Raw genomic sequence first — 26,517 nt, forward strand, 5'->3', positions numbered from 1 at the left:
CCATATTTACAACAAGGTAAATATGTAAAACAGTGAAAAATAGAAACAGTGAATAGTCTCGATCAATAGCTTAATGACAATTTATCTTTCCAGTAATTTTTTGTTTAAAACTTAAATCTATGTGCTTTTTAGTTTTTTTTATTTTTATTTTTTTCAAAATACTTAGTTTAAATGGCAGGTATTAGGTTTGCACAAGCCAAGATAACATTTAAAGTTGTCTAGATGCAATAATTTAAAAAACATACAGATTCATAACATAGTAGGAAAATATGTAAAAAAAATAAGGAACTATGCCTCATAAAAGATATAAATGCACCTTCTATTATATGAATATCAAAAACTAAATATTTTTATTTAAAAGTAGCTTCTATAAAATGTCGGAGTAGGCAGTTTGTTTTCCTAATGTAATATATAAGACATTTCTATCTCAATTAAACAGTAATATCAGTATTTCTTAGTAAAATTGTAGTATATATACATGGAAAGGTAGACATTATCCTGTATTCAAGTGTCCAAGTTGGATTTCCATTAAAACGTTTTCTATTTATAAGAACCACACACACAAAAGTAAAAGGATGAGGTAAGCATCTTATACTTTAAAGAAAGTACCTGAAACTTAATACTTAAGATAGTCTCAATGCCTAGACTCTAGAATGATCTTTTAAAAGGTCCTCCATAATGATGAAGATTATGGTATGTATCTGAACCACATAATGACTTCTTAGTCTTCTGAGCAGGCAATGATTTTTTTTCTGTTATTACAAAATAATTGCAATTTTGCCATCAATATTGTTCCAGTGTGGGTTCACATGAGGCACCATGCCACAGTTAGAGCAGCTACGACACCATTCAAAATCGCCATGCTATAGCCCATGTGGAAAGAATGTCCAGTTTCTTGAACCTGGCAGGTGAAAGAGGTGTAGGAGGAAACATTCCTGGTTCAAAAGAATCAAAATAAGTAACGGTCCAAGAAAAGCTGCAACAGGAGAATCCAGCAATTAGGGATATTATAAGTAGAGTCCAGAATCCTAACAGTCCAGTATCTACATCATCTTCATTTTTCAAATTCTCAGCATGCAATTCTTTAACGATCAGGTAGGTGATGGCGAGAAGGAAAGCGAGGAGAACGGCGAACAGCAGCGAACAGAGAATAGACAAGACCTGGACTGGCCACCGCCAAGCCTGGGCCCGGCTCCGCGTAGCCGCGGGGAAAATGCCATTGCGCTTATCAGGTAGGACGGGCGACCCATCCCCGTCCGGCGGGAGAAGCTGGGGTCCCCTTCTGGGCTCCGACGACACCCCGGCCGAGAACTCCGCTCGCAAGTCGCGGGCCACTTGGTCGCATCCTTCCTCCTCATCAACTTCACCTTCACCCCAACTGTCCCCCTGAGTGAAAACGGAATACACAGGCCGAGAGACCGGTGCTGGGTTGCCGAGACCGCCACGCCGCGGAGCAGAACGCCCGCCACTCTCTACAAACGACATGGCGGGAAACAACCACAGAAAGGCGGAGGCCCAGCGTTCCCCACTGCCCCGCCCCGCCCTCATTCTCGCCAATCAGCAGCCTGGCTATGCCGTGGCCTCTACCATCAGGCCCAGGCGCGCAGGGGTGCCAAAGGGTGGGGGGTGGAGCCAAAAGGGTTCCGCCGAGCGGGAGGAGAGCCTGTGTGACCCCAAACCGCTGCTCTATCCCGGCTCAAAAGGCGGGAAGGGATACAAGATAGCGCGCAGGGAAAGTCAAGACGAGGCCGGAGGCAGACAAATCACCCCTCCCTGCAGCGTTTCGCCCCAGCCAAAGACCTCTGCCACTGCTGCATTGCCTCTAGGCAAGCGAACCCTGGCAGCCCCAAAGCCGCATCTTCTAGACACCGGGTCCTAGCGCCCGCCCATGCCACTCTGATACACGTTTTCTAACCGTTTGCTTTCTCCTTTTTTTTTTCTCTCTACGCTCACACTCTTTAGCCTCCCCGCTAACAGGAGCTTAACAGGAGCTCACTGCCCGCGCTCTCGCACTGCTTCACCTACCCACTTTCTGTCTTTCGCGTTGTTCTACCCACCCCTATCACAACTTCCCTCCACGCTACTCGACACGTCTTCTTCCCCCTCCGCCTCGGCGCGCGCTCAGCAGCCGGTGCGTACAGAGCTTGAACCCTCTCAGGACCCCCTCCGAGCGCCTTCCCCGCTCCCCCCCTTTGCTTTCAAGAATGTAGTTCTGACAACAGTGTCATACTGGGAGTTGAGAACCTCTGGGTTTTAACCCCATTTTGACACTGACTTGCAGAGTTGTGTTCAGTGGGTCACATAATCAATTCAGTCTCACTTTGTTATAAATAAGTTAAATTGCAAAATGATTAGAAGAAAATTTTAGGCTTTAGTTGGAACCTAACTCAGTTTAAAAATGGAGTGAAAGTTGGTATGGTGGTGAAGCCAGAATTGGGGACAGGCAGTTAGTGTAGAAATAGGGAATCGGGTCAGATCGAGAAAATGGAGGCCATAAAACCATCTGCCTCTGGAAGTTGGAGACTGCTGTGGGAGAATGGAATGTCAAGGACCTGCAGAACCCATTGATAACCAAATTTACCTGCCCTTGTCAGAGACTGCAGGCAAGGAGATGCTGATTAATGCCCCCTGGGCCCTTACCTGCCTGAGTCACTTTGGCCCTCCCCTGCCCCATCCGCTTCTCACCTGCAAAACCAGGCCTAATCTGTAGGCAGGAAGGAAAGAGATAAGGGGAGAGAATGGGAGAATAAAACCCATAAAAAGGACAGGATTTGCTCATCCCACGGATTCTGCCTTTGGGTCCCCTTCTTCCACCCGGGAGAAGTCTGCTTTTACTTTTCTTTAATAAAGCTGCATTTCCACTCTACATTTGCCTCGGCGTGCTTCTCTGGCGTTATACTTCAACACCTGAGGAAGCAGGACTCTTCACCAGTAAAGAGCGGTATCAGATTTGGAGGCCCCAGCGAGATCTAGGCCGAGGTAAGTAAGCCTTTCTCTTCGTGCACCTCAATCTGTCTGAGGTGCATCTTTCTGTCTCTTTCTTTCTGGAGGGCAAAATGGGCACCCGTCGGCTACGTAAACGCAGTTAGTGCAGCCACCATTCTTAAGACTCGGGTGAAAGGTTTCCTGGCCCAGGCAAGTTTCCAATCACCTGTTCTGCAGGCATGTTGGGACTCTGCTGAAGCCGTTTCCTACTTTTCTGTCCAGGCCTGGAGCGCAATTGCCGTGAGTACACAGTGTCCCTAGTCCTGATCTGCCCAGGATGCGTGGAGGCGGAGGAAGTGTTGGAACAACTGCAGGGTTCTCGGCCCGGGCTACTCTCGGGTGAACCCCAAAGGTTCCTTCTCCGGACTCCCCCTCCCAACAGCCCTAAGGGGTATCCAAGGCGATCGGTAGACAAATGGCACTGAGGGAAAGCGCCAATTACATTTGCCTCCGTATGGGCCGTGCATCACACCACACACATCCACTCCCTCCTGGATGTTTCCCTTTCACTCGCCGATCAGACATTAAACATTCAGGTGGTAGGATTAAGAGAAAGACATAAGAAAATTATGTAGAAAATGCTTAGGTTATCTTTGTTTGCATATTTAGCCTTTGCTAGTTTGTTTAAAGTTTTCCTGTGCTTAAAGGTGCTCAGTGTGTTCTGAGCTGCAGGGAGGATGTATATTTTAATTCGACCCCTCCCTTGAATCCCTCAGGGAACAGGGTATTATCTGTCTAACAATCAATAGGTGTCCCCCTCACCCTTTGGAGATTCCTTTAGTCTACAAAATAGGCAATAAGAGGTGCAATTCTTTTGTTGTGGGTCCCTCTTAATTAGGAATTCATAGTGGCAGGGAGGAAAGCAGTAATGCCCTTAAGTCTGAATCCTCCAAGGGTCTCTAGCACAGGGCAAACTAGAACCCTAGCACTTTGCCAAAGAAGGCCAGAAATCCTTTGGCAAAGCCAAGTAGCGAGAGACGGGTTTTCTGGACCGTATTGAAGCTCAAACTTAGGGAGACGTCCCTAAATATGGTCTCCGGCGCGGGCGCCTGAGGTCTATTTTTCTTTTCTTCCACTTAGATGGGAGCTTCACTCTCAACAGTATTGCCAGGTTCACCACTAGCCTGCATACTGAAAAACTGGGACAAATTTGACCCACAGACACTCAAGAAAAAGTGCCTCATTTTCTTCTGCCGCCAGGCCTGGCCTCAATACAAACTCTCTGATGGAGAATCTTGGCCGCCAGAGGGAAGTATAAATTTTAATACCATTTTACAGCTTGATAAATTTTGCAAAAGGGAAGGAAAATGGTGTGAGGTACCTTATGTTCAAATCTTCTTTATTCTAAGGGAAGACCCCAAATTATGCCAACAATGTAAAATAGACTCAGCCATAACCACTACCAGAAAGGAAGAAAACCTTAAAGAGTCACCTACTGAGGGAAAGGAATTTCCTGCTAATGTCCATCAGCAGGCCTCCTGTCCTCCATACCCTGGTCCTTTTCCATCTGCCCCAGTGGACAGATCAAATATACTACCTCTCCAGGAGATGCCAGGAGGAGAATTTGGACCAATTAAAGTATACAACCCTTTCTCCCTCCAAGACCTAAGATAGATAAAAACAGACCTAGGGAAATTTTCAGAAGATCCAGATAAATATATTGAGGTGTTTCAAAACCTATGCCAGGTGTTTGACCTCACCTGGAAGGATATTATCCTGTTACTTAACCAGACTTTAACCTCAATGAGAAGGAAGCCACCCTAAAAGCAGCTGAACAATTTGGGGATGACCTACACCTTGCTCATGCCCCAGGAGCCCAAACTAGATACAAACCCAACTATCCATCGGGAGCACAGGCAGTTCCAAGAAATGATCCCGACTGGGATCCAAACGATGAACAGGACGCTTGGAAGATCAGACACTTCCAAATGTTAGTCCTCGAGGCCCTTAGGAGAATCAAACAGAAGCCTATTAACTATTCCAAGGTTTCTGAAATTATACAAGGTCCCAAGGAAAGCCCAGCTATTTTTATGGAGAAACTCAGGGAGGCAATGAGAAAACACACCACCGTGGATCCTGAATCCACAGAGGACCATTTACTTTTAAAGGACAAATTTATCATTCAGTCAGCCCCAGACATTCAGAGGAAATTACAGAAATTGGAATATGGCCCTGATCAATCCTTAGATGATATCCTCCGACTTGCAACTTCCATTTTTTTTATAATCGAGATGTAGAGGAAAAGAAGGAAAAAGAGCATAGAGACAAGAAAAAGACTGAAGCGCTGGTCTTAGCCCTAAGAGGAGTTAGCTTCCCGGGTGAAACAGGAGGAAAACGTAATGTACCTCAGGCCACAAAAGGGGTTTGTTTCCGTTGTGGAAAGGAGGGACATTTCAAACGGGAATGTCCCCAAGCCAAACGGCCACCGCCGGAGCCCTGCCCTAAATGTCAAGGCAATCATTGGAAAAGTGACTGTCCTCAGGGGCGTAGGTCCTCGAGGCCAGACTCTTCCACACAGGCCTGATGGGGCCCGGGGCCGATTCTAATGGCTCCCGTAACTCCTATCACTACGCATGAGCCCCGGATATGCTTCTCCGTAGGGAGCCAAGAGGTCAACTTCCTCTTAGATACTGGTGCCAGTTTTTCAGTGCTCACCTCTTATCCTGGACCTCTTTCCTCTAATACTATAACGGTGCAAGGAGTGTCTGGACGGCCTAGTACCAGAAAGTTTACTCCCCCACTGAGTTGTGAGTGGGATGGGATGATGTTTTCTCATGCATTCCTGATAGTCCCAGAATGCCCTACCCCTTTGCTGGGAAGGGACTTACTTTCAAAACTTCAGACTTCCATTACAATGAATTTGGGACCACAAGGATCATTGTGTTTACCTCTACTAGAATGTAATATAAACCCTGAAGTATGGGCCACTGAAGGCAAGATTGGACGGGCAAAAAGCGCAATCCCAATTAAAATAGTCTTAAAGGATCCCTCTGTCTTTCCACATCAAAGAAAATACCCGCTACGCCCAGAAGCAAAAAAGGGCTTATTAAAGATCATCCGAAACCTCAAACAGCAGGAACTTTTAGTACCTTGTAATAGCCCATGCAATACACCGATTTTAGGAGTTCAAAAATCAAATGGGGAATGACGTTTAGTCCAAGACCTCAGAATAATTAATGAAGCAGTTGTTCCCCTCCACCCAGTAGTTCCTAATCCATATACTCTGCTATCTGAGATTCCAGCAACTGCTGCTTGGTTTACTGTGTTAGATTTAAAGGATGCCTTCTTTTGCATACCTCTGGACTCTCAGTCTCAGTATCTGTTTGCCTTTGAGGAACCAGATAGTGGATCTCAATTGACCTGGAAAGTACTGCCCCAAGGATTTAGAGATAGCCCCCACCTATTTGGACAAACTCTGGCTAAGGACTTAGCAGAATTCAGAGATAAAACATCTGCAATTGTTCTCCAATATGTGGATGACATCCTGTTATGCGCCTCCACCCAGGAGGAATGTCAAAAGGCTACTACAGAACTCTTAAACTTCTTAGCCAATCAGGGTTATAAAGTCTCAAAAAAGAAAGCTCAATTATGTCAGCAACAGGTCCAATATTTAGGATTACAACTATCTCAAGGAATCCGCAAACTAGGACAGGAAAGAATAACTCCCATAGGACAATATCCTCTGCCTCAGACCCTAAGGCAACTCAGAGGCTTCCTAGGAATAACTGGATACTGCAGACTTTGGATTCCTGGGTATGGGGAATTAGCTAAGCCTCTTTACAGTCTTCTGAAAGAAACTTTACAACAAGGAGCAACAAACCTAATATGGGAACCAGAATATATTAAAGCCTTTAAGACATTAAAAGGGGCCCTACTCCAAGCCCCTGCCCTTAGTTTACCTACCGAAAAGGAATTTAACCTGTTTGTCACTGAAAGAGGAGGAATAGCCCTAGGAGTGGTAACACAAAAGAATGGACCTATTCAACAGCCAGTAGCCTATCTCAGCAAGGAACTTGATGTGGTATCTCGGGGATGGCCCCACTGTTTGCGAGTAATTGCTGCTGTAGCACTACTAGTCCCTGAGGCAATCAAAATCACCCTGGGAAGAGACCTTATTGTCTACACTTCCCATGATCTCTCAGGAATTTTAAACTCGAAAGGAGGACTATGGCTTTCAAATAGTCGCCATCTAAAATATCAGGTTTGGGATAGAAATTTATGGCTTACACCCACCATTGGGCATCTAAACCAAAAGGCCCCAATCTGTTGGGAACAACATAACCATACTTAGATATATGGCCTAATAGTACTCGAGAATTAGAATGGACCCCAGAGTCACAATGCCAACAAATTGTAATTTTACAAGCCAATGATTGGTTTGGAACTAATTGGCTCTATAGACCTGAAATTAGCTGGCCAGCACCCAATGGGACACAATGGATATGTGGAACTAACTTATGGCCCTGGCTTCCCCCAGGCTGGATAGGAAGATGTACTATCGGGTACCCCTGGATGCAAGGGCGATGGACCCCAAGTATAGAACAGCCAGCAAATCTCCCCAATCTCAAACACAGATGGGGACGATCTGTTTTTCGTTGGTATGATCATTTAGCTTCAATGTTTATCCCACAAATTGGTTTAGAGGATGTAATGTGGCATGTGGAAACTCTAAACAATTATACCCAAACCGCCCTCCATGACGTTGAAGAAAACATTTCTCTCCTTAACACAGAAGTGACACTCATGAGGAAAGCTGTCTTACAAAACCGGATGGCTTTAGATATTGTCACTGCAGCCCAAGGCGGTACTTGTGCCATTGTTAGAACTGAATGCTGTGTTTACATCCCTGACAACTCCGGCAATGTGACTGACATCCTTAAAGATTTACATTCTCAGATAGAGGCCATGTCCTCCCCAGACCCATCATGGGAACAAATTCTTAGCTCCTGGTTCTCTGGTACCTCCTGGTGGAAAACATTATTAGTTTCTGTCATCATCATCATACTCATTGGCGTGTTTCTATGCTGTGGTATTTACTGTTGCATTAATCTTATCCCGGTACTCATAACTTCTTGTTTCTCTTATAGACCACCCATCTCTCAAATGACCCTCCAGCCCATTATTCCTCAACCAGACTTTTACCGTGGACCTCTCGATCGACCTGATTTCTAAAAAGGAACTCCAAGCTGCTTACCCCACGCCGTCCACTTCCAGCTCAAAGAAGTCAGAGCGGTCATCGACCCCCTTCCCCAGCAGCATGGAGTTCCTAAGATTAGAGGGGGGAATGAAGACAGAATTGGGGACAGGCAGTTAGTGTAGAAATAGGGAATCGGGTCAGATCAAGAAAATGGAGGCCATAAAACCATCTGCCTCTGGAAGTTGGAGACTGCTGTGGGAGAATGGAATGTCAAGGACCTGCAGAACCCATTGATAACCAAATTTACCTGCCCTTGTCAGAGACTGCAGGCAAGGAGATGCTGATTAATGCCCCCTGGGCCCTTACCTGCCTGAGTCACTTTGGCCCTCCCCTGCCCCATCCGCTTCTCACCTGCAAAACCAGGCCTAACCTGTAGGCAGGAAGGAAAGAGATAAGGGGAGAGAATGGGAGAATAAAACCCATAAAAAGGACAGGATTTGCTCATCCCACGGATGCCGCCTTTGGGTCCCCTTCTTCCACTCGGGAGAAGTCTGCTTTTACTTTTCTTTAATAAAGCTGCATTTCCACTCTACATTTGCCTCGGTGTGCTTCTCCGGCGTTATACTTCAACACCTGAGGAAGCAGGACTCGTCACCGGTAAAGAGCGGTATCAGTGGCACATACCTGTAATCATAGCAACTTGGGTGTCTGAGGCAGGAGAATTGCCAGTTCAAGGTCAGCTTTTACAACTTGCCAAAACCCTGTCTCAAAATATTTTGGGTTGTGGCTCAGTGGTAGAGCATTTTTCTAGCATGTGTGAGACACTGGGTTGAATTCTTAACACCACATATAAATAAATGAATAAAATAAAGGTCCATCAACATCTACAAAAAAAATTAAATAAATAAATAAAAATAAAACTTTTTTTTTTATATAAGGCTAGGGATATAGCAAATTGGTAAAGCTCCCCTGGATTTGTTTCCCAGTACCATGAAAAGAAAAAAAAAATGTGTTTAAGAGGTTGTAGAACTACCCTTTTGCCTCAGAATAATATGCCTGCCAGGGGTTGTCCTTGGCTATAGACGAAGTCCCAACTATGGTCACTTAATCATCCTTTCCCTGACTCTTCTGGAATAGGTTCAGAGAGTAGTTGATGCCAGATCTCTCTAAGAAATGCTCAGGTCCAAATGAGCAATGTCCTTTGAATTGTTTCCTGAATATGGTCTACGGTCTCATTTGACTTATGTACAGGGCTGTAAAAGTTATTTGACTGATTGTCTGAGACACTGTGGAAGAAGTAGTTTATAGGAAAGCAGCCTCCAAACTGCAGCTCTCCAACATGATCATAGAAGGAGGCCATTTTACTCTTGAGGCCAGAAACTTTTGACTGATGCTGACCTCCAGGTAAAATATGTTGTTATTTTCTTTAAAGTCCAATAATTTATAATCAGTACGCTCTGTGGATGTGAATGCAAATAAAAAGTACCATCATGAACCACCCTTTGTCTCCAGTTACACATTAGTTCGTTAGCCTAATTTATACCCACTCAGTACATACTACATGCAAGGTGCCATAGAATCTAAATGAGTGTGGCACTTAAAAGGTAGAGAAAATAGAATAATGAGAATGGACTTTAAACCATCAAACTTGGATTCAGATTTATACCTTATCACTTACTGGATATATGACTCTAAGCAGGTAACTTAACATCAGAGATATCATCTCTTTGGGGTTTCTAAAAATGAGTATGCCACTAGTTTTCTCAGAGAGAATTTGTTTGGGTTTTTTTGTTTGTTTGTTAGTTTTTAAAGAACTTGACTTAATCAGTAATGATTAATTCCATACCTCCTCCTTAATCCCAGACCCTTTGTGCAATGGCTTACAGTGCTGATTCCATACCCAGAGGAGGGTGAATAAGACTGGGAATTCAAAATTATACTATAAGATATATGGATGAAAGAAATAGGGTTAATTTTCTTGAGGAAACAAAAATTAGATAGGAGTCAAATGCTGACTTGGAAGATTCTAGAGAAAGCTCCCTTTTAAAAAAAGACTTAAAGTTATTCTATAGCAGCAGATTTTGAGTTAAAATTAGAACCCATATTATAATATACCCCAGGTACTTTTGAGGGATTAAGTAGAGAGAGATCAATCCCTAGGATTCTGGAATGATTTAGGCATGAAGTTAGTAGTAAAAGGCCAAAAAAGGCAGTAGCTATGGGAAGATCTGTAGAAAACATTGCAGAGAAGAAATGATAGGACTTGACTGTTGTTTTAGGCAGGGAGTGAGAGAGATAGCAAATTCAAAGACGACTTTAAGGCTTTAAGCTTGAATGATGAGGATAGAAATTAAGAAGAAAGGTGGTAAAGTGTTAGGAAGGTGAAAATAATGTAGGCTTTCATCAACAGGATTTGTAGTAAAAATCAATGTAAATTAGAGAAAGATTCAGAAAAGTAAGGGATTTCATTGAGAAAAGTTTGCAAGAAAAACTAGACTTTAAAAGACCAACAATCAAACAAAAAATTCAAGAGGCATGCAAAAGGGGAAAAATCACACGGTGTTATAAGCAGAATTATTAAGTTTACAATTATCCCAATTGTGGCTTAAAAAACAGCAGTTTTATCTCACACACACCTGTATCTTTGCACATCAGCATTGCAGACAGGGATTGGTGCTATTTTTGTTAGGAAGTCATTGACTTGCAGGAAAGGTTCACTGTTTTGGGTACTAGAACCTGAAAGAAGAACCCTAGGTGTTGTTTGTTTACTTGATTTTTGTTTACCTTAGGGAGTAACTGAAGTCTGGCTTTTTCTATATTTCTAGTCTTCTGCATACTCATATGTCATGATGGCAGGGTGGCTGTGCATTTTGTTTTCACACTACTGAAGAGGCAATTACAAATGTAAGCTAAAAGCTTGAGAGAGAGGTAGGTATATACTGTAGTTGTCTAAATACATTACCTCACAGGACCTTGAGAGATGAGTTCATTGTGGGATGTAGTGAAAGTGCACATATTGGGAGTTAGAGGAGATGAGGTCTCAGATGCTCAAACTCTTCCCCAGTGGAGAAAGCTCCAGGCATTCAATTAGGGGTTTACCTCTGATGTGAAATGCACAGACACAACTCCCTGCTGTGGGCCAAGATAGACTACTGGCTGTTGGAGAGGACTGTTTTGGGACTACCTGCCCAGGCCAGGGGCAAAAAATCTCATTCTGGTTCTGTATGATTTTTTTCCTCCCCATCTAGACAGTGAGTTATTTATGGTTGCCAAAGACAAGGATAATAACATACTGCCTTGTCTCAAAAGAAAGCAGGTCATTTTTTAAATTATTAAAGAATCTAATAGTAAAAGCCATGGTTCTGGTTTGATAAATCTAAGCAGTGTAGAATTGTGAAGTCCTGAAAAAGGAAAGCAGTTTCCTTATCCTGCAAGGAGTCCACAACAGAAAGAGAGGGACATATATAGATGTGGTGAACATTTATTGAATGCTTACTGTGGACTAAGCATTGTCTGAGGTGTACTTTTTCCAGTTGTTTCATGATGAAGAGTAACAGAAGAATGATGTAGATACTGTTTTTATTCCCATTTTAAGAAATTTTTCAAACATCATTCAGATTCATGACTCTAATCCAAGCACCCTGTAAATTCCAACTACATGCTCTTAATTACTATAATATACTGTTTTTAATTTTTTATAAAAGGTAGTTCCTTAAAAACACATCGTGAGTACTCAATAGCAAGGAAAGCCAGGAGACTTAAGTCCAAGGGAGTGGAAGGGAGGATCCCAGTATGAACTGAGCTTCATCATAAATACTTGGCTTTCTTCTGTTTTGGTTACTAAATGCCAAAGGTGTTTGCCTTGATTTATTTATATATATATATAAGTAAATATATATATATATATGTATACATAAATATACATATATATTTATTTATGCATTTTATGTTTATATAGGTATATATGTATTAATGTAAGTAATCTATATACATATTTATGTATACATATGTGTATGTGCATATACACACACACACACACACACACACACACACACACACACATACCTACCAAGGCTAAATATAAATATATCCAAGTGTGTTCTTGCTTAGTTTTGATCTCAGGTGTTTTCAAGCTACAGGATAACTTTAAGGTTCCAAGTTACTAAATAGACAGTATAGAGATAAATAAATAAAACCAAAAGGGCAAAATACAAATGAGGGCCCATCATGTGGATCACAATTGTTTGAGACTTCTTAAGAGATAGTGCTTAGGGAGGTGTAATGTTGGAAGTAGCAAGTGAAAGCCAGGTAGTATTATCTAAGCTTTCTGGGTGGTTCTTGTAGCCTTAGGAAATAGGTGAAGCATCCCCTAGAGAGGAGTGAGAGGAAAAGGCAGGATAGGGAGTGCACAGGACTATCCAAGGAGATTTAAATTCAGAAAGATCCTTGGTGATCAGGCTTGTTATGGTTTTTCCAAGGTGGATTCCATAAAGTACTGTGGTAGAAAAGCAACTTGGCAAAGGAAAGAAGTCAGCTTATTGTGAGGCAAGGTACTGAGTGGCACCTTCTCTTTCTAAGAAATTTGACAGTGGGAGAGGTATAAAGGTAGCTAACAGGGTCTCTGATTTTTCTCAGGACTGCTGGAAGTACCTGTAAAAAAATGCTGGTGAGAGGTGCTATAGAAGATGCAGTAAATCATTTTATTCTTACTGTCCCCCTAAAATAAAAGAAATTAGAGGCTAAATTTTTTTATTGCAGTTATAGATAATTATCAAAATCAATAGCTCTGGTTGTCATTTATCAACTTTCTGTTTATTCCTCATCTAACCCCACAATAACTTGGTTGAAGTCATCTTCCATGGGACAGAAGAAAGTTCACAAGGGAAGGAATGTTCTTGGTGTCACTTAGACACTCAGTAGATTACCACATCCTGATCTTTGTTTTTATGAGAAGTAACTGGATTTTTTGTTTTCTCCATTCAATTTGAGTGAAATACTCAAATTTGGCTTGGATAAACTGCTGTCTTCTGAAGGGAGAATCATGGGTGAGATAGACCAGGAGTCCATCCTGGGAGAGACAAAAAATGGCCAGTGGGTCTCTGATGCCTTGCCTGCAGCTGGAGGAGAGAGCAAAGAGCAGGGGGAAGGAAGTGAGTTGGGGGTTAGTGTGAGCAAATGGCACAGTCACCTCAATCACCTCAATCTAGTGCATGAGCTATATGCATTACCTGGATCCTACTTCCTGGGACCTCTTTTTCCTACCCAGCCCTACTCTCATCTTGAGCACATTCTTTGGGCTTCTTGATCCAAGAAATTGAAAATATATTTGTCTGTTCTCTTGTGGACAAACTTTGAATCCAAGTCATGATATGAATGCTTATGGTCCTGTCATCAAGGGTTAAATTTGCAGCTTTTCTCTCTTGATGCAGACATCTTATCTGGTGTTTATTGGAGAAGCATGTCATCTTTATGATGATGCTCTGCACAGTGATTCCTTTTCTTGATAGTAGATTTTTTTTAAATTGTAGCTAATATTTATGGGCATTTATTGGGGGTTCATCAACAGTGCCACCAACTATGTCATGTGCTTTATATCTTTTTTCCATTTAACCTTCATAAGACCCATGAGGTGTAGATCATTTTGTCTTCCTTTTTCTTTTCTCTCCAAATTTGGTTAAAATATTTATCTTTTTTTAAAGTTCTTTTTTGTAGTTGTAGATGGACAGTATGTCTTAGTTTTGTTTATTTAGTTTTTTAATGCAGTGCTAAGGATCAAAACCAATGCCTCACACATGCTAGGCAAATGCTTGCCTACTAAGCTAGAGCCCTAACCTCAATATTTATCTTTACATCCTTTTCTATTCTGAAATTTTTGAAATTTGAATTTGAAGGGATTTTTGGTATTTGTTTCTGTCTTTTCACATAGCAGCTTTGTATCATGCTTCTTAATATTGCATAATTTTTAAAATGACTGTTTTCCTGTATCAGCAGCAATAGGGAGTCAATATGGTCTGGAGTGAGAGGGTTCTTACTGAGATTCTTAATTCAAGAGTTTCTTCTAGCTGAGCATGGTGGCACATGCCTGTAATTCCAGTGGCTCAGAAGACAGAGGCAGGAGGATCTAAATTCAAAGCCAGCCTCAGCAAAATCAAGGCACTAAACTACTCAGTGAGACCCTGTCTCTAAGTAAAATACAAAATAGAGCTAACAATTTGACTCAGAGACTGAGTGCCCCTGATTTCAGTCCCAGAACTCCCAACCCCCCAAAAAAGAGTTCCTTCTCCAACCAATACAGAAAAGCACTATGGTTTCGGTAGGTGGTGCTTCCTTTAGTGGTAGGGATGGGCTGGGAAAGGCTTTTGGTTTTGTCATTCTCAATTTTTACTACTTGCTTCTTTCTTTCTCTTTGCCATAAAATTGTCAAAGGATGTCTTCCTTTCCAAATTACCTCTTTCTCACTTAAAATCTTCCTCAAATTTTTGACTGCATCTACTTTCTGGCCCTTCCCTTTTGATTCCTTAGTAGCCACTGCTGTGATCTACCAGGACGTGGAACCATCCTCATTGTTTTCCCATTTGGAGTGTGATCCTCATTTAGGAGAATAAATTTCCTCTGTCTGGCACTACTAGAACCCCACTATCCTTTCTCCTATGCAATCTCTGTTTGTCTACCCAGATGAGTGAGCACTTCAGAGATGGCTCATCTTGTTTGGGATGTTCATGTCTCTTTTTACCTGCAAATGGAAGTTTAGAGTAGTTTCTGATTCCTAATTTTGTAGAAGGCTTAGATTAGGGGTGGATTCATTATCCTTGTTAATTGGTGTGATTTTTTAATAGGATATATGAAGAATTCAAAATTCAGGTGACTGGCATTATTTTAGAGAATGCTGTTTTTTTGAATTTTCTTGTGTTTTATCTTAAAAATTTTTACAATAGTATCATATTTATATTCAAGAACTCTTTCTTGTTCTCTGCTTATTGTTTGTATCCTGTTCTCATTTCAAGGATGTAATATCCTCACTGAGGATGTTTATTATAGCTTTTTAAAATATATCCCAGGGAGAATATTTATTATGTCTTTTCAAAAATGTTGCCCTGCCCACTGTATTGTCTCTTTTTCTCCATGTGCTTCTCCTCCTTCCTCTATTTGCTTCTTCTTCTTCCTCTTCTTTTTTCAGAAATAATCCCTTGTTCTTAAGAGCAGTATTCCTGAAACATCTGATGTCCTGTGACTGTCTGATCAGGGTGCTGGTGAAATGCCCTAAAGCTGCTCTGTTGTGAGCAGGTGGACAGCCTTTGGGCCTCATGCCAACAGCACTGGTTGGCAAGTCATGTTTTGCACTGGGGGAGTCTTTCCAGACACCCATATTTGAAGACATCACTAGAAAACTCATTTTATCCTTAGAAGAGTCCTCTTTTATCATCCTTGGAAGATAAACCATTATGGCAAAATTATTTAAATTGTAAAGACAGAGATCCAAGAGCTCATAGTGCTCCCATTATTTGATGTGTGGATCCCTTCAGTTCCCCTGCATCATGGTGCCCTGTAAGGACCATGAGTCCCAGGCTTTTGGAGTATTGAGAGGGTTTCTATTCCTCTAGCTAGTCCCAGCTGGATACCTGTGTTTTAGTTCCACAGCTCTTCTTAAACTGTTTTTATTTTCCAAAGAGTTTGTGAACATTTTAACATACCATTGCTCATATAGCATTTTAGTAATCCATTTATTGTCATTTAGCTGTTTCAGGTGAGAGAAAAAAATAAGTGTGTGGTCATATTTTTAAGTGATATTTGATGGCCTTAGTATCAAGTGTACACCCTTTTCTGTAGTCATCTATGTTAATTTAATTTTATTTGCTAGAACAAAATAAAATTGCAGTGTTTTTAAAAGATGATTGTATATCTTTATCTGCCTAAAAAAAGGTATTTTTCCAGACAATCTAACTGCAAAAATTCTCCAGTTTGATTAAAATCTGAAATGCTGTCTTCAATGACCATGTCTTGGTTCTCTTTGTGATAAATGGTTCCTCTGGCAGGATACAAATGAGGGTCTAGACCTGTGGGCTCCAGCTGCCTAATAGAAAGAGACTGAAGACATGGAGCATCATTAAAAATAATGTAAATAAACATTAAGGAATAGTAATTAGAGCAGCCCAATAAAATTTAAGTAAAAAGTAAGGTTGCTTTATCTTTAATGCTAATTTTTTTAAAAGAACATTTACATGGTAAATTGAGAATTTCATGCAGTTTGATGCTATATATGTTGATCATATTTGACACATATCAGCTCTTTATTTTTTCCACTTGTTGATAGAGTGCCTCACTAAAAGCCCCCTGTTGATTTAAGTAGCAAATTCCAATTAGCATTACAACTGGTTAGATTTGGGTACAAGTGTGAAGCAATTGATCTCTTGAGAATGAAAATATTTTACTTTCATACCCCTAGGGAAAACATACTTAGAGTTTATTTCATAATGCTGTGAAAATACATTATTTGGTAACATGTGGTATTAAATACACTTCACTTTTGAATCATTATTTTACCTATCTGTGGTTACTGGTCTTGGTTGTTTATCACTTCATTCATGATCTTGGCAGATCGTCCAACCTCATTTGGCCTTTGTGTCTTCATCTGTAAAATAGTGCTATTAATGTCTTCTTTAATCTTTTACACAGCTGCAAAAATCAAATGTGGTAATAGATGTGAAATTGCTCTGATAGCACAAAGTGCTACTTAAGAGTACTATATCAGCTGGTGGTATCACTCAGTGGTGGAGCTCTTACCTAGCAAGTGTGAGTCCTTGGGTTTGATCCCAAGTACTGCAAAAATTAAGGAAAAAAATCATACTATTGTCCTTGTTGTTTCACCATAATTATTTGCAAGACTGTTTTCTCTCTACTTTTCTATACACACTAATCTACTGAAAAGAACATACTGATCTTAGAATCAGAAAAACCTACCTTGTTCATTTTGTAGCAGAGAGAATTAAGGAATCCTTTAATCCCTGTGTGAATCTCAGTTTCCTCTTTCATAAGTGGGGTTAGTTATACCAGGTTTGAGGTAAGAAACATGAAGATTCCTTGTGAGATCTACAGAGAATATTTTTTTGTGATTTTTAAAAAATATTACCATAGATTTGCCCCTTGTTCCTTTACTATTATAGAAAAAGGGAAAAAAGAGTTGAGTATTAGAAGTGTGTTAGGACTAAAAATGTAGAGATTTTATTAGGGGATCTTAAAAGTCAGTGAGATTTGCACTGGGAATATTTGTGGAATGAATGAATGATTTGAGACTCAGCAGTGTAGAGGGATTCAGCAAAGATTCCCACATCATGTAGGGTGCACCAAAAGGGTTTAAGCCAATACTCTGTCCTTTGAAAAATGAACATGAATGAACATGTATAAAACTCAAACTCATCAGTATTGGTGCATCAGGAAATGAAATGCCTTCATCACAAGCTGGTCTTCACACATTTAGAGTATGGGCTATTCTCTTATTCACCTAGTCATTGCTTTGAATAGCATTAACCTATTTTTCAATGTCTTAACATTTCTCACTTTGTGTTCTATATTCTTAGAGAACCATATGTACTTATTTGATGGTAAAGATTATTCTAAAGAGCCCAGTAAGGAAGACAGAAAATCCTTTGAACTACTGGTGAATCTTCGGAAAATTCTTTAAAAAAAAGAAAAAGTCAAGAGGGCTGGTTACTCCAAAATAAAGGCAGTGTAAGTGCTGTTAATTTGGTTGAGATCATAAATTCTTCCAAACTTTCTTTCTATACAAGAACCAAACATGATCCAGTATCATTTTTTTCTCTTAGAATGATTTAAGAAATAAGTGTCTCTTGAAATGTAACAAATTAACTGAACACTAGTATAAAAGTTATGTAAAAATCTAGCATAAAAACATTAATAAGGTGAGTATATTATACAATTTAGAGTAGGTAAAAGCAGTCCTGTCCCTCTTCTAAGCTACCCCTAAATGGATCACCATATTAAATCAAAATACCATATCCTGTTTTGGATAATCATGATTGTGTTTCATTAAGGGATGATGGCAATTACAAATGATATATGTAATGTTCACAGTGTTTGGTGCTTAAAATGTACTTTCTAAATGTTATCTATCATTAAGATAATCATGCTAAAATACTCTGTATTAAAATAAATTATACATTTATAGAAAGTTTTATGTTAAAATTGTTTAAACTTTAAATGGTGTCCTACAGTGTATGCTTTCAATCAAGGAAAAATATCTATTTTGAATTACCTTATTGCTCATGAAATTAATCAAAATGACTATACTATCCATGCCAGTACTTTGGCTGAACTTAGAACACAGTGGCCACCATGCCAATGAAATTCATAATATGAGCAGTAAATTGAAGTGTCTTGCTGCCAGTGTCCACCACACAGGGATGCAGTTTTTTGTGAAAGCCTAAGCATGTTGTCTCTGTAGAGAATCTGCTTTTGGGATGAACGAAACTCATAGAGGAACAGGAAGTTCCTGACCTTCCTGGATTTGGATCTTGTCCTTCCTATAGGTTCTTATCCCAGGCCTTTGGAGGAGTCTACCAAAAGGAAGAGTATTCTGAGCCCAGAAGAAATGGAGGAAAGACAGAAAAAAAAAAAAAGACAAGAAGCAGCAGCCAAGAGAAAGAGACTAATAGAGGAAAAGAATAGGGAAAAGGAAGAAGCTGAACATAAGAAAAAGTATGTCTAGAGAGAACTGTCATTTCCAGTGACATAGATATTTTGGTCTCCCCCAATAGAATCACTTAAAAATTCAAAAACCTATCAATCTTCTAGTTCCTGTTGGTAACAGAATACTTTTTTTTTTTTTTTTTTGACTAGTGTTTTAACCCAGGGGCACTCTACCACTGATCTATGTCCCCAGTCCTTTTTATTTTTTATTTAGAACAGGGTCTCACTAAGTTGTTTACCTGGCCTCCAACTTGTGATCCTCCTGCCTTAGCCTCCTGAGTAGCTAGGATCGCAGTTTGCACCACCATACCCAGTTCCACAGAACACTTTTTTAAATGATTCACCTTTATCATTTAGTCTACTTTAGTGAGAAGTCTTGAGTGCCTAAAGCAGAGAATATGCATTCCATTTAAACAAGAAATTTTAAAGGTTTTATTGTAGCCAATGAGGAACAATTTATTTGAACATGTTTAGTTATGTTCTTAAAAACAGGGACGTTTGCTGGATGCTCATTATTGAAGTGTAGGAGACAGGCTAATCAGTAAAACTTGTTTATTTACAAATGAGCAAAAATCTTTGTCATAGTCCAGCCCTAGCAGGGGTCAGGGATCCTAGGTGGATAGGAGGCTTCAGCACAGTGGAGAAACAGCACACAGAGACACCAAGTGTTCTGAGGCTGAATCTGAATCTTTATTTTTCTGCCAGTCTTTTTATAGATATTTTTCTTTAGTAATGATTATATCATTTTATGGTTAGTTTAAAATAAGAAAAACCTTCAAAACTACAATCTATGCTTCTTTTCAAAGTACACATTCTCTCTCTATGACAGTCCAGACCAAAACAACCTTATTTCCCAGCTAGATTAAAACAATCTGTCTCCCAGCTAAACTGAAACAAACGTGTATCCCAGCTAAACTGAGAGTACCATGATCTGCCAGCCTTCAATCTTCGGAACAAACACATCACTATATTTTCTGAGAAACCACCCCCACCATGAATTCCAGTGTTTAATAGTGAAAAGTTTTTACTATTATTGAAGGGCAAAGAAATCAATTTGTAGTTAATATTTAGTCTATTCTAATTTTATATAATGGCAGACTACAATCTTATTTTCATTCTCAAAGAATTAGACTAAACATAGGAAAAGCACAAGTTATATATATGACCTAATTTATGACCTAAAAACCTAAATGTTTTTATTATGTAAAGTATCTCTGGAATCAACTATTAAAACTAGGAAAGTGACAAAGGCCAAACACACATCCAAGCTCAGAGGAATGCCTCTTTATCCATCTATTATTATACTAAAGCAATCACAGTCTCCTTTAATCTCAAGCAAAGATACAATTGTTTATTTTCATATATTTATCTATGTTTTACTGTTAAAATTTCAGGGCACACTATTTTGTGTCCCAATACAGTAAAATCTTCTCGATGTTTTCCAATAAGTTTCTAATGATATATTGATTATTAATAATAAAAAAGCAACTACAGATGGAGACATGCCATGCCTATGGCCCCCAAGAGGGTGGATGGTCAGCAGAATCATGTCAAGTGTTGAGTCCTCTATTCCAATAGACCATGTCAAGTGTTGGATCCTCTACTCCAACAGAGCCATGTCAAATGTTGGAGTGGCAGGAAATAGACATGGCAAAACTTCAATCAGTGTGAGTTTCTAATTACATTTTCTTGGTAGTTAATTTTTGTTAACAGCAGTGCAAAATGTGCTCTGAGGAGAGGTTAATTTTCTTTTCTCTCTATTGAGTTAAAGGATGGCTTGGCGGGAGTCCAACAATTACCAGTCCTTCTGCTTGCCCTCTGAGAAGAGTGAGTCTGAGGACCTTTAGGATGGGGAAGATGAGAGTGCTTCCTAACTGGGTTACAATAACCCAGACTCAAAATCCATCAAGTATGTTAGTGGTGATGTCACGTACCCTCAGGCAATGACAGAGGATGCTCTCATGGTGCTCTGTATATGTATAAGAAATGGTGTGGGACAGGGAGTGTGCCTCAGTCTTTATGATGCCAAGAAATGGAGAAGATGAGTCTAAATCATGACTTAAGGGTGCTGGTCCATGTGCAATATCATATGGTCAAGAAAGCACGAATTCTAGAATCAGTAGTCATGAATTTGACTGTTGGCTCTTTGGTTTACCTGACTGAATTACCTGCTTTCCCTAATCATGAGCTTCCTAATCTATATTAATGAGATAATATATGTCTTATCCTCTGCATAATTTTTTAATTTATTTTTATTGTAAACAAATGGGAGACCTTTTGTTTCTGTTTGTACGTGGAGTGACATCATACAATTTTCATAATCATACATTCACATAGGGTAATGAGGTTTGATTCATTCTGTTATTTTTTCCTTCCCTCCTCCCCTGCCACCCCTCTTTTCCCTCTATACAGTCCCTCATTCCTCCATTCTTGCCCCCCTCCTACCCCCCATTATGTGTCATTATCCACTTATCAGTGATATCATTCATCTTTTGGATTTTTGAGATTGGCTTATCTCACTTAGCATGATATTCTCCAATTTCATCCATTTGCCTGCAAACACCATAATTTTAATTTTCTTTATAGCTGAGTAATATTCCATTGTATATATATATATCACAGTTTCTTTATCCATTCATCAACTTAAGGGCATCTAGATTGGTTCCAAAATCTGGCTATTGTGAATTGAGCAGCTATGAACATTGATGTGGCTGTATCTCTGTAGTATTCTGACTTTAAGTCCTTTGGGTACAGGCCGAGGAGTGGGATAGCTGGGTCAAATGGTGGGTTCATTCCAACTTTTATAAGGAATCTCCACACTGCTTTCCAGAGTGGAATGCCACAATCTTGTGGGGGCAGTGAATGGAATCCACATTCAGTTATTAAAAGAAAGGATTTACTAAATTACCAAAGAATGGTGACAGAGATGGCTCAAAGAACAGACATTGGAGAGATTTTTTTGCAAGGAAATACTGAGTCTTGGAGTAAATCATTTAAAAAAATAAGAAAATCTTCATCTTAAGTCCAAATATATGCTTCACGATTAGAGGATGCTTGGAGGATATTCTGGTTCCTACTTTCATATTTATGACATTTCTTTAACGTGTTTGCTTCTTTTTATGGTACCAATTCAAGAAAACTCACCTGAATTTATATATCCCAGAAATCAAAAGTGAATACAAACTTAAAGAATAATTTTTAGAATTCAGTAGAGTTAACAGTCATTTCATGTATGTTATTTAGAACACTTCATTATATAGCAATTTTTTCTACAAATTTATTCACTTTCAAAAAATTAAGAAGTTTTTTACATTTGATACCTTTTTGTAGCTGCTCCAGAAAATATTAAAATATATTTGTTAACTTTGTAAAGCTCATTAAAAATCAAAAGCTATAAAGTGAATAGTTACATAACTAAGCAAATAAATTTAAATTTTGGGATCTCAGAATGCAATATAAGGGCTTCGATATTTTCAGTTGACTTATGTGAAAGGTAAGAGTTAGGGATCAAACTTCATTCATCTTCATATGGATACATGGTTTTCCCAGGACTGTGTGCTGCTTTCTAATATTATTCCATTGTAATATGTCGAGTCTCAGGATTGATTTTGCTTTTCTCTATTTCAATTGTTTCTGAATTTACTAAGTCTTGATTTGTATTCTAACAATTGATATAAAGTTCCTTGTGTTAATGAAAACTAGGTGTATTCTGCTATCAGATGAAACATTCTGTAGACAAGTGTTTAGTCATTCTGAATTAAATTTGAGGTACTTTATTTTATTCAGGTGACTTTTTCACTAATTATGTTGTATTAAAGTCACCTGCTCTTACAACATTGGGGCCTATCTGTCCCTAGAGGATATGTAGTGTTTATTTTATAAAATTGGGTGCACTATTATTCAAGCATAAATATTTACAGTCATTTATCTTCTTTTTTGGTGTTTTCCATTATCAGTTAGTAGTTACCTTCTTTGTCACCTGAGGGTAATTATTGCTTGAATTCATCAAGTATGAGAATAACAACCCTTTCTTGCCTTTGGCTTTTGTTTGAATATCATTTTTCAACCTTTCAATTCTAGTATGTGAACATATTTGGAAGTTAGCAGTGTTTCTTGATGCCAATATACATTTGGGTGTATTTTAGGCTATGTGATTTAAGTGGATAACTAAGAATTAAGATATTTTACAAGCAGTGTTAAAATCTTGAGGTGTATGTTGCTTTTAAATATTGGATTCACTATTCATTCTCATCTGCTTATCTGTTATTCTAGTAAAATGTATCATTTCCTATGCTCTCATGATTGATTTTGCTTTTCTTTTTGAGCACATCAGATTCCTCTGTGTATCTTCCACAATGTTTACTTACTTGTCATGAATTATTTCAGTTTATTTTTGTCTTGGTCTTTATTTCTGCTATGATTCTGAAGAATAACTTTGACACAGAGAGCAAGAAAGGTTGGCATTATTTCTGTTTTATCACTTGAATGTGCTGCTGGCCTTTAGATTGTAATAGCTTTTATAAGTGATTTGGGGCTTCTTTCCTGAATTTATACAATGATTTGCTCTGAAATTTTAGCACTTTTACTGAAGTATAAACTGAACAGATTCTGTATAGGCCACAATTATTTGAATTTCAAAATGCATCCTGTGCCTGGATGTCCATTGCTCCCATAAGTAAAGAACTGTTTAGTAGGACCATGAGCCTAAAGTCACCTCAGCAATTTAGTGAGGCCATAAACACTCAGTGACACTGTCTGTAAATAAAATGTAAAAGGACTGAGGTTGTAGGTCAATGGTTGAGCACCACTCAGCTCAATCCCTGGTACCAAAAAGTAAGTGGTGGAAGTGAAAAAGAAGGAGAAGGAGGATGAATATTACAAAAGGAGTATTGAGCAGATACAGATGAGAGAAAAGAAGACAAGTGCAAAGAAAACAAATAAACAATGAAAAGAGCATAAGAAATAGAAAGGTAAAAACCTAAATGATAAGCAAAAAAATGGAAGAAACTTAAAAATTGCAAGACCAAGAGGAGTATATGGTTTTATCCTTCCTGATATAATTAAAATGTCAACACTTGTTTCCACAACATCTAGATGTACAAAGTACCAGCTTGGGGAGGTTTCTGCAGAGCAACTATATTTCTATTTGTTTCTTCTCAATTCGACCCCAAACAGGCTAATGCTTCATCTGGAGACTTTAATGTGAAAAACTCATCCTTGCCTACCAGGAAGTGTTATGGAACCCTTACCAGCTGAAGAAGAGAAGGCAAAATTTAATTTATTTGCAGAAGATATACAAGCTTATGGAATCAAATGTGTCAGATTTCAAAGTGTAATTTTCTAGTTTTTAAGTTTAATTTATTTCAAAACTGGAAAATTAGGTGTTACCTTAGTGATTCATAAACCTTTATGCACGTCATTATTGATGTTTATTTTGCCAGGGCATCTCTCTGAGTCTTCCTCAGAAGTGCACTGGTCATTTATCTTGTGATGCATATCAAAGAGAAAAAGATGGCATAACAGGACCTATAGAAGGTAAGAACCACATATTATAAAATCACATTGGCTATAATGTTTATTTAAAACATGGATACTAGTAGACCTAATAGTTGAAGAATTAAACATAAGAAACATATAGAAATTAAAAAGAGTGAAATGGTAATAAGTGGCCTACCTTATTAAGTTTCAGTGAACTGATTAAATTGAGAATGTCAATAAAGGAGTTGAATTACATTTCAGGATCTCCTTAGTGTGGAAGTCCTCTCTGCCATGTCCCATATGGATAAGGAAAGGGTTAACTGCTGGAGGAGGATGTTGGCTATTTTTCAGTGTATTTACCAAAAACTTATGTACTTAAGAAACACACAAGAGCCAATAATATTTTTAAATGAGAGGAGGCATGACGGGTCTGGCCTTACATTCTTTGGCCTCTAACAACAACTACTCACCCAACTCTCTTTCATTTTATTTTTTTTCTTTAAAATTTTCTGTTTTTGAAATCTAAGGTTTTTTTTTTTTATTTAAACAAATCGGATACATGTTCTTTCTCTATTTGTATATGGAGTCAAGGCATACCATTTGTGTAATCATAAATTTACATAGGGCAATGTTGTTTGATTCATTCTGTTATTTTTTTTCCTTCCCCCCCACCCCTCACACCCCTCTTTTCCTTCTATACAGTCCTTCCTTCCTCCATTCTTACCACCCTCCTTATCCCTAACCCTAAACCTAACCCTAACGCTCACACCTGCTACCCCCCATTATATGTCATCATCCACTTATCAGCGAGATCATTCGTCCTTTAGTTTTTTGAGAATGGCTTATCTCACTTAGCATGATATTCTCCAATTTCATCCATTTGCCTGCAAATGCCATAATTTTATCATTCTTCATGGCAGAGTAATATTCCATTGTGTGTGTATATATATATATATATATATATATATATATATATATATATATATATATATATATGCCACAGTTTCTTTATCCATTCAACAACTGAAGGGCATCTAGGTTGGTTTCACAATCTGGCTATGGTGAATTTAGCAGCTATGAACATTGATGTGGCTGTATCTCTGTAGTATGCTGGTTTTAAGTCCTTTGGGTATAGGCCAAGGAGTGGGATATCTGGGTCAAATCGTGATTCCATTCCAAGCTTTCTGAGGAATCTCCGTACTGCTTTCCAGAGTGGCTACACTAATTTGCAACAACACCAGCAATGTATGAGTGTACGTTTTTCCCCACATCCTCGCCAACACCTATTGTTCTTTGTGTTCTTGATAATTGCCATTCTAATTGGGATGAGATGAGATCTAAGGGTGGTTTTGATTTGCATTTCTTTTATTACTAGACATGTTGAACATTTTTTCATATATCTGTTGATTGCTTGTACATCTTCTTCTGTGAAGTGTCTGTTCATTTCCTTAGCCCATTTGTTGATTGGATTATTTGTATTATTGGTGTAGAGTTTTTTGAGTTCTTTATGGATTCTGGAAATTAGTGCTCTATCTGAAGTATTAATGGCAAGAGATATCTCGTAGGGTGCCTGTTTCTCATGCTGGAGGCCTGGGATTGAGTCCCAAGCACTGTGGGATTGTGGAAATCTCTTTTATTTTTAATTCACAAGTAATTGGTGTTAAGACATGGAGGAGCTTCTTCTGTGATCAACAAGATAGAGTGGAGTTAGGAAACCATCCTCTTAGGGGAAATACTCCAGAAGGAGACAGGGAACCACTGGCATGCAGAACAACATGCTGCCTGGTAATCTAGGACAGACCTTTGTGCCTGTTAGTTCCTAGAAATCAGGTCTCTGCATCCCATGGCTCAGCCTAGTTTGATTCTGCTAAATAAGGATTGCTTTCCATAACTTATATCAGAGGATAGTTGGTAAATAAAAAAGTGGAGAGAAGAAGAGAGAACAAAGAATAAGAAAGTTAAATATAACAGACAACAAAAGAAAGCAAAAGAAGTGGGCATACATTGTGAAAGGAGGTAAAAACAGATTAAACTTTAGAAAGTGAAGAGCACAGGATTAGAAAAAGTGAGTTTCCTGTAACAACACAGGTCTGAGAGACAGAGTAAAAATTTCAAACAGTTCTTTTCTTTATCAACAATGGAAAGTAATTAAAAAATGCATGCCATATCATGCAGTACTATATTTGGTTTGAAATAAATAAATATGAACACAA

At 39.0% G+C, this 26,517-nt stretch overlaps 1 protein-coding gene and 1 pseudogene across 2 annotated transcripts in view; one reads left to right on the top strand and one right to left on the bottom strand.

Annotated features, from left to right (window-relative positions):
* Window positions 1-26,517, top strand: part of LOC306652839 (chromodomain-helicase-DNA-binding protein 1-like) — a 43,499-nt pseudogene that overhangs the window by 8,144 nt on the left and 8,838 nt on the right. Inside the window, exons 6-10 of the transcript in view lie at window positions 9,374-9,526; window positions 13,107-13,272; window positions 17,698-17,848; window positions 18,667-18,835; window positions 20,598-20,797. The product of the transcript in view is annotated as a chromodomain-helicase-DNA-binding protein 1-like (transcript). The remainder of the gene's footprint in view (window positions 1-9,373; window positions 9,527-13,106; window positions 13,273-17,697; window positions 17,849-18,666; window positions 18,836-20,597; window positions 20,798-26,517) is intronic.
* Window positions 105-1,809, bottom strand: LOC306652813 (ADP-ribosylation factor-like protein 6-interacting protein 6). The gene is given in 2 exon segments (XM_079125492.1): window positions 105-894; window positions 897-1,809. Coding segments are annotated over 2 exon segments (741 nt in total). The 5' UTR covers window positions 1,549-1,809; the 3' UTR covers window positions 105-805.

This window comes from Sciurus vulgaris (genome assembly GCF_902686455.1).
Source record: "Sciurus vulgaris genome assembly, contig: HiC_scaffold_611_arrow_ctg1, whole genome shotgun sequence".
Lineage (NCBI taxonomy): Eukaryota > Metazoa > Chordata > Mammalia > Rodentia > Sciuridae > Sciurus > Sciurus vulgaris.